General features: G+C 37.2%; 1 protein-coding gene across 4 annotated transcripts in view; it reads left to right on the top strand.

Annotated features, from left to right (window-relative positions):
- The first annotated feature begins 2,818 nt into the window (after positions 1-2,818).
- LOC106954082 (protein FAM184A-like) overlaps positions 2,819-9,265 on the top strand; it is a 129,761-nt gene continuing 123,314 nt past the window's right edge. The window contains exon 1 of one of the 4 annotated variants that reach the window (XM_015043327.1): positions 2,819-3,515. In XM_015043327.1, the coding sequence (XP_014898813.1) occupies positions 3,360-3,515 (156 nt within the window). In that variant the 5' untranslated portion in view covers positions 2,819-3,359. The remainder of the gene's footprint in view (positions 3,516-9,265) is intronic. The other 3 variants (XM_015043324.1, XM_015043325.1, XM_015043323.1) reach the window with 3 other exon arrangements.

Below are 9,265 nucleotides of genomic sequence, written 5' to 3'. Positions count from 1 at the left end.
AATTTTATGACCAGCACCTGTAAATATGTTGAACTATGTTTCTTTTAACAGAGCAAAAGAAGGAAATCCTTTTTACCTTGACAACAGAGTGTTTCTCTGGGGTTGTTTCTTTGAATTCCTTCACAATAAAGCGCACAGATGATTTCTGTTCCTTAGAAACACTTTTCATGTGGAAATAAAATAAAAAATCCATTTGGAACCATAAACAGGGCGCAGAAGACAAACCGTTTGCGTCACGGCTGTGATTATGACTGTGAGAGACCGCCCGCAGCTGCCGTTCCAGTCAGCTTGAATTTTTTAGTTTTATTTTTCTCCTCTCCTCTTCTTTCTGCTTTGATGGATGAAATGACATCACTGAAATGCAGCTTGGCGCATTTCTGTTGCACAGCACAGCAGATCTTAATATTCACACATAAAAAGAGACAAACACTGATTTAAAAAAAAAAACAATTTTACTGAAAATGCCTTCAGTTGTTCCACTTGTGAAGTGAATGAGGTGAGATTCGGCTGAATTCATACATTTTTAGGTGCGAAAGCAGAACAAACCAGCGATACATCCATTAAGTTTTGGACATCTTGGTGAATCGCTTCATCAGAAGAAACACAAGCAGTGAGAAATAAATTAAATGTCATATTTTTACATTGTGTTTGCTGTTATTTTTGTTTTTTCCTTTCATGTTAAGACAGTCGTTTTCTGGCTGAATGGTAAATGATTAATAGAAGCTTATTATGGGGTGGAAGTGGCTGTAATTGACTCCAGCTGATTAACTTGACCTCTGTGTTTAATACGGTGTTTAATGACGCCATTTATTCTGATTTTTTTGGTTTCTCAGTCTGGAGAAGTCTGGAAGTTAATTCAGGTATTTTCCAGGTGTGGAGAGGTTTGAGTAAAGAAAATGTACAAAGAAGAATATTTATATTTCCAGATTTTATTTAATTTCAATCTGTCTTAAAGTGCCTCCCTTCCTTGCTTCTCTTCTTTATTGGTGCCGTTCTTTCTTTCTTCATTTTCTTCTTTGTCCCTTTCTTTCTTTCCTTCCTTCTAGCTCTTTCCTTCATTTCTTGAGCTCTTGTTTCTTTCTCTCATTGTATTTCTTTACTTTATTTTGCCTTTCCTTTCTGTCCTGCAGCCCTATTTCATTGATAACTTTGTTTGTTGTTGCTACCTTCTGTCATTCCTTCTTTTCTTCCTTAAAATCTTGTCATTTATTGCTGTTCGTGTTCTTTCCTTGCCTTCTTTTATTTGGTGTGCTATTTCATCCTCTCTTTTTATTTCCTGTGTGTTTTTCAAGGTTTGGTTTATGAAACCCAGTAGAAACGTGTCAGAAATGTATAATGAGTATTTATATTAGAATGTAAAGAACTGCAAACTCTGGAGAGTCGAGTCTGTAATTTTACATAAAACATTTTTAGTATTCTCCCTACAGAACAGCTTCCTCTGTAGGTGTGTGGTTTTATCTTTGAATTATCACTGTACTGTAAAAGATTTAAAATGTTTTTTGTTGTTGAGAAAGTCTTTCTTGCAACTCCTGCTAAGAGAATATGGATTCGATCCTCCAAAGAAATACATGGAGCAGCTGAACATTCAGGCTTTGGAAAAAATGCATCAAAAAATGTATGCAGCAAATTAATAGTGGATTTTTACCTTTTTTACCAAACTGTACTGGAACTCTAGCGCAGTTCAATACATATTATGTGAATGAAGGTGGACTACAACGCAAGGCATTCTGGGTAAATACAACCAAAACAAACAAGAGTCGAATGCTAGCGGGAGAGCTAGCCGGTGGTCTTTTAAATAAGACAGCAAAAGGAAATCCAACAATAAAGCTACTCCATTTTTGTTTCCATTTCGTTTAGAAGGAAGTTGCACTCAGCGTCTTCTAAAGAAAATATGGATTTAGAACCGCCACTGTTTGTCTTTACATTACTGGAACGCAAGTGTTAGCTTATGGCTCCAACGGTACGTCAACGCAGCGTTTCGTGAATACGGTGGAATTTAAAACCTACAATACAACATAAATGTACTAAAAGCATTAAAAATAAATAAAACTGATTGGCAACAGAGGTGAACCAATTACAAAGACGAACATCATCCACCCATCTAGCAGTAAGTTTGCACTTACCCATCACGGGAGTAAAAAAAAGCTGGTTATATAGCTAGCAATGCTATATTGACCTCTAGTGATACCTGCAACGGCTTCAAAGGGACAGGATTACAAGGGCATATTAAAGACATTGTAGGTAGAATTTTTTTTACATTTCTCTGAAATTTAAAGAGAATTCTCTCAGATTTTTTTTTGTTATTAAAAACAAGTACATTTGTGATCTCCAAAAGTTTAAAATTGTTGAGAAACGAGTTTCAAAAGTCTTTTCTTACCTTTCTCTTTGGAAAGGTAATAATTTATGTAGGACAGAAATGTACTAAAAATGCAAATAAATAAATCGTATGGTACAAACAAAAATCGCCCACCCATCTGGGGGTAAATCTGTGCTAATCAATGATGGGCGTAAAAAAAAAAGCTAGCTAGCAACCGCCTCACATAGACATAATATATTATGTCTATGCCGCCTCAGGTCTGTGATGACTGAAACTTTTGTGTAACAGTAAAGTCCCGCGAGAAAAAAAGTAGAATATACCAGATTAAAAAGGCTACCACAACAAAACCCAAAGCTTGTGATTAGCACATTTAAAGCCAACTTATTCTTTTAAGTAAATTTAAGAAAAAATCTGGTCTCGTACCGCCACTGTTTGCTGGAACACAAAGCGTGAGCTCATCTCTCCGACGGTACGTGAACGCGACGCTGCTCCCATCGTTCGTGAATGCAGCATAAACTGTTGAGGTGATCCATGGCAACAAGAGGAGCAGCAACCAACCGCCGAGCCCGTCTTTCGCTCTCTCTCCAACTCTCTCCCATTGTCCCCTCCGGTCTCCGCTCCGCTCTGTCCGGTAAATGTAGCCGGAATGCTTCGGGGAGGAATTACTCCTAACGGCTGCCGCTGAGAAACGGTACCAAGGTGACCGACTGGGAGGGAGGCAGCTCGCCCGCCACCCGGAGAACCGGAGCTCCACATCAGCGCCAGGTGCCCGCACTACGACCCGCTGATAACGGACGGAAACGATGCTAGTAGCTGGTACCTTCTGGGGTTGAATCAGTAAAATTTGACCCTTTAGTTCATTATTAACGGGAAGCGGGCAAAATGAAAGCGGTTTGTGTGTCAGAAAGGCTTGATATTTTTGATTAACTCTTGCGGTGCCTCGCTGAAACACGCTGTCCCAGCTCTGTGCGTCTCTGCACCGTCTCGCCCCCCGTCCAGTTAACCATCGCTGCCCTTATCTTACTCGAGCATCATCGTGAAGATGGCGACTGGGTCGGGCTGGCAGCAGTATTACTGCCCTACCGGTCAGGGGAAATTTACTCCATTATCCACCGCCTCCTTCCAGTCCGGAGTCGCCATGGAATATACCCAGGACCTACACCTGAGGATGAGCAAGAAGATCGCACAGCTAACCAAGGTAAGCAGAATTCTTCCACCGGACTCCATTAGAATTTCCTCACATTTAACAGGAAATATTTAAATATTGAACAAAACAAATAGATGCAAGAAAATTATGACTTCCCACTGGATTTCAGGTATGTTCTAGTACATTCGGGGTCTGTTATGATTAAATATAACTTTGCAAGTCAATTTGTATGAAATTAAATCTGAAAGTTTCTAGTTTAAGACAAACTTGTCAAATATTTAAAAGGGAAATACTTAAATGTTCATTAATTTAAAAGTTTTAATCTATTAAAACATATCTTGGATTATTATTTACTTTGTTGGTAGTTAATTACATTTACTCGAGTAACTTAAAAAAGTTAGAAGTATCCTATGCTGTACTTTTACGCGAGTAAATTTATTTTTGAAGTATCGCTCTGCTTGAGTAAAATTTCTGGTTTCTCTACCCTCTGAATGGAAAAGCAAACATGTTTTAACACAGACACACACCTGCAGTTTTTGTTAAAGTTTCATAAGTTTCTTATTGAAAGAAACTGATTTGGAAAAATGTTCTTTTGCCTCATTATTTTTTGTTATATGAATTATTGTCATTTTGGTCCTTAAAATTCCAAAATTTTCTCTTGTCTTCAAATTTTTTTCTGTCTGATGTAACTTTTAAAAATCAAATGATTGATAATTTGATCAGTTACTCAGTACTTTCTACCAAATACTTTTTTACTCTTGAGTAATTTCTTAGATGGTCACTTTATACTTTAGCTTGAGTAAAAATATGTTGAAGTAGTCCTACTCTTATTTGAGTACAGTTTTGGGTACTCTATCCACTTGTGATTATGACCTAATTTTGGTTTGACTTCTACAAGGTTTAAATAATAAATGTGCCTATTTAAAATTCCTGCCTTGTTGTAGCTGCTTCTGCACACCTGAACCCAATGAATGGGCCATTAGAAAAGCCTCTGGAGTTAATGAACTCATTTGACTCAGGTGTGCTGAGGCTGCTGCACGATGAGGACAAACACTTCTACAGGTGCAGCTCATTAATTTTGAATATCATTATAACAAAGTTAATTTAGTTCAGTAACTCTAGATTCATGACATGTGGAGTGATAGTTTAAAATGTTTTTCAGAGTTACTGCTTATGACTGAGACTTACAGCTATGAAAATCTAAATTTTAGATCACCTGCATCTTTTGTATCATTATAATTTAATACAGAAGAGTATAGTTAATGGTACTGCTTTATCCTTGTTGCTCCATTTTCCTTTTGATGATACTCTGATGAATTCTCTGTGGGGTTTCCACCAAACACAGTCATGCTATGATCATTAAATCAGATGTTTATACTTTTGACAGTGTGGTCTTTTTTCCTTCGACTTAACTTTCCACTAATAAGCTTGGATATTGCAGTTTACGTTCAGCAGTAGTTTTTAGCATTGATATTTTGTGGCTTAGTGGAGGCTCAGCAGCCTTCTTCATGATTGTGGAGAGTAAATAAATATTCTTGTCTTATTATTTAAGCTTTCTAAGTAACACAATTTTGTGTTTTCCTTCGCTGAAAGCTATAATCATCAAAATGAGTAAAAATGAACACTTGGAATATATACAACTCTGTTTCTAATTAGTATATGTTCACGTTTTGCACCAAGTTACTAAAATAAACCAAGCTTTTGTTGATATTCTAATTTATAACGACTCAACTAGAGATGGACTGAATAGGAAAAAAATCACGTTTCTAATTTTTATCCTTTTGTAGTCAAATGTTTCTTTTCATCACAGTTTTCCCACTTGGAATAGTTCAAACTACTGTATAGTTGCTATTTATTGACGTATATGTCTAAAATCCAAAATAAAGTGAATATCCAGAGCAACGTTGCATGGAAAGCTGTGGGTATTGTGTATTAGATTTTGGAGCTTGTTCTGAGGGATTTGTTTTTAGCCAGATGGCTGGGATGATCTACTTGTGGGCTTTCACTGGCATTTCAAATGGATATGAAACAATCTTTTGCCCTGAGGATCACAGCTCTCATCCAGCTCTTAGCAAAATGAAAACGTCTAACAAAGTGTAGCGATCGCTCTGGAAGATTCAGTCCTGCTAAGGCACGTTTGGGCCCCCAGTCTGTCATTATGGAGCCTTAAATGTTTGTCAGGTGGCTTTTCTGTGATCTAAAGTGTGTGTTAGGGAGGATCCAATGCTGACTCTCAACATAAATCTGTGCTTTTTGCAGGGTTTGCAAGAGCTAGCATGTTGGAGTAGCTCCGTTACGTTAGCTTGGGTTTGTTCTTTTTGTCAACTTTTGTTTTTTAGTTGAGCCGTTGCATGTTTTGACGATTACTCCAAATATGCAAAAATGCTATACAGTTTTGTTCCTAATTTTTTTGCTTTGGTACCGTTGCTATGATGAGTAACCGTGATGACAAAGCATTGTTTTTAGAACCAGACCAGCTAATTAGCACCTTGAAAGCTCAATTAATACCTGAAGTAGAAGTTGAAAAGGAGGCTTTATGGATGCAAAGCAGAGAAAAAAGGAGGAAGTTCAAACCATCTCGTGCATAACGGGCAAGAGTGATCTCCCCTACTCTAACATCCTTCTAACTGTACAGACAGAAATTCAAAGAGGCGCGTACAAACGACTGATGTTACTGTGAAACATCATCTCTGTTAGCATGTCATAGCATTTATGAGCCTCTGCGAGACTGACTGCTACAAAGCATCACATCCACAACGACTCTTTAGAGACACTTGGATTATATGAGCTCCCTTTGAGATAAATAAAATGTTTTTGAATTGAATTGTATATAAAAAAGTTTTTTAAATTGTGTAATTTATGATTCATTTTGTTCTCACAATTTTAGCTTTTGCAATTATAACCAACTTTCCAAGCATTCAGCTGTATCAAATAGTAACATAATGAAAAAACTTCTTAAAAATAAGTCGAGGTGCAAAGAAATCCTCATCTTTCAAGAATTAAAATAGTTTTAAAGCAAAACTATACTTAAAGCTGCCAGCCAGAGCTGTCTGAGATCAGGGAAAGTCTCTTTAGATTTAGTTTTTCATCATTATAGCAACGTATTTGGACAGCTTTTCCTATTTTGTTAATCATTTCTTCTTTTTTTCACACAATTTATTCCTTCATAACTTTTATTGATTTTATTCCACACATATGAAACATGAAAATGTTTGAAGTGCGTAAGAAAGCACTGCAGATATTTTAGGAAGATTTGCTAACAATAAATGCATAGATGTGAAGGATAGCACTTAAAATTGCCATATTTCCAGTGAAAAATAAGGGGGAAAAGTGTGGAATAAACTCATTGCTTGGCAGTCAGAGAGAGAAAAATCGGTTGAGTAAGCTTCAGTAAGCATACAGTCTCACTCTACTGGCAACTCACTTAACTACTGAAGGTGATGCAAGCAGAATATGAAATTTACTCATTTCTAGATGGTAAATATACACAGAAAAAAACCAGAAGGAAAATATCAACAGTTTTGGACCAGTTAAAGCGTTAAAAATGACTATTGTTCTCCACAAGCGTTTCCATCATCATTTGGAGGTCAAACATGAAAGATTGAACCCATTTTAGTTGAAATTAAGGCTGCAGCATACAGAGACTATGGAAAGTATTCGCCAGAATTATCATCCTTTTAAATCCCTTGCAACGGAACAAAATTAGTAGTTTAAAAATGGCTGACAAGACAAAACTGAATCACATAAAGTTTGTATGACGTTGTTGTTTCTGGGAACTGGAACAACAGTAGATGGTATTTTCATGAGGCAGGCTGCACACATTCCCACCGGCGACACGTCTGCGCCTCGCCTCTCTCCAGCGTCGTGTTGAGCGAGGCCACAACAACAAAGCTGGGGAATCGGCCGGCAGCGTTCAGGCCATCTGCTGCTCACACTGACCGCTGATCTCCGCTGAGCGGGAGAGGCGTTCAGGAATAAATATCAACCTTGAAACCTCACCGATCCGCCTCCCCAACCCCCTGACATCCCAGGCTGAGAGATTTCCAGCTGCAGAGGACAAACCCACAAGGACCGGAATGTTGGGGAAATCACAATATTTTGTAGTATCATGATAACAATAAAGATTATGATAAAATAACTATTTATTATTAATTTTTTGGGTAATAAATGGGTTTCTTCAGGATGCCATTAAAAAGTGTGATTTATATCACTGAAGTACACACTGTAGCTGCATTTAGTCATAGTTTTGAATTTACTGATACTTATTGATGCGAAAAGTGGAGAAAATTGCCAATAAATAACATTTCTGATCACACAAACTTAATATCAGTAACAATAAATCAAAATTCTTGCCATGAGAATTTTGTATGACAAATGAGTGGGCATCTTTATCTCAATGTATTGTTTTTTCAGCAGTTAGCCATTTCTTTATCTAGTCCGTATACTCAAGTTAACGATTTATCAGGTACTTAATTAGTTGATTATTTCAGTAATTGATTGATCCGATTATTTGTTTTTGTTTGATCTCGTATTTGGACCAACCAGCCTCCTCGTTTAATATTTCTACAAACCATTTCCTGCCTATTTTATCATCTTTTTGACATGATTTTAAACAGAAAGACGGTTTCCATCTCAGAGCTCCTGACGTATCGTCTCTATAGGCGTTTCATGCATAGGGAGTGAGTGGGTCATTGATTGCAGCTCTCCAGCGGCTCTGAACCTCATGATTTGTGATGAAGGGCCTGTTGGCCACCGCCGTTATTTAAGACTCCTCGCAGTAATCTTTAATCCCACAAAGCAGTTCTCATCGCCTTATTGTTCAGCCTCTGTTCAGTTTTCTTTCTTCCTTTTGAAGGCTTTATTTTGTGAGTTTTTATTTCTGTTCGAAAAGGTTGGATTTATTGTTAAGGAGGCAGCGCAGAGGCTTTGCTGCCATGGCAACGTGTTTTATATAAATTATAGTTCAGAGCTCTTGCGTGTAGCTGTTGTCAGACCTGAGGTTTGGGAAGTCCAATGCAACATGTCTGCTTACTTCATCAAGACAATGATGTAGAAAGTAGTGTGTGTGTGTGTGTGTGTGAGTGTGTGTTTCATCAGCAATGCCTGACTGACTTTCGTCTTCAAGTGAGTCAGAAATAGACCTCTGAGCTCTCATGTTTTTCCTGACGAAGGATTCAAAGAGACAGAGAGTCAAATACAGTTGTGTTGACTCTCTCTCTCTCTGTGTGTGTGTGTGTGTGTGTGTGTGTGTGTGTGTGTGGCATTGGTTTCTTCATAAATAGACCAATACTGAAGCAAATATTTAAATACTTTCTTTTGTTGACATCTCAAAAATAAATATTTGCATGTCAACATTTTACGTTCCATCAAGGCAACTCTTTGTGACTATATTATTATTGATATTTAGATCTGAAATTTGATTCCCAACCACTGATTTTTAACCAAATGTTATATGCATTAAAAGCCAGACATTATAAATAAGGAACAAACATATTGCTGATATGCTGAATATTCATTATTTCAAGTTATTTATCAAGGCAGACAGGGAGACAGTTTTGCATCAACTTTAATTTGGGAAAAGTCTTTGTGTGTCTTTATTTTTTTCCTTTTACCAGGACCTGTTTGGGTGCTTGAAATCCTTGAATTTCAGTTGGATGTTTTCAAGGTTGATTTATGTGTAAACTCCTTGCAAGTTCTTGATATTTAAACTGACCAGTTTTGTAATAAAGTGCAATCTAACATTTGATTAAAAGCCTAAATTGGGAAATAATCAAAACACTTTCTCGCTGTGGGAAGTTAAA

Source organism: Poecilia latipinna, unplaced genomic scaffold (genome assembly GCF_001443285.1).
Source record: "Poecilia latipinna isolate Pla-1442-1.1 unplaced genomic scaffold, P_latipinna-1.0 Scaffold625, whole genome shotgun sequence".
NCBI lineage: Eukaryota > Metazoa > Chordata > Actinopteri > Cyprinodontiformes > Poeciliidae > Poecilia > Poecilia latipinna.
The sequence above is the reverse complement of the archived record's forward strand: the minus strand, read 5'-3'. Positions and strand labels throughout refer to the sequence as shown.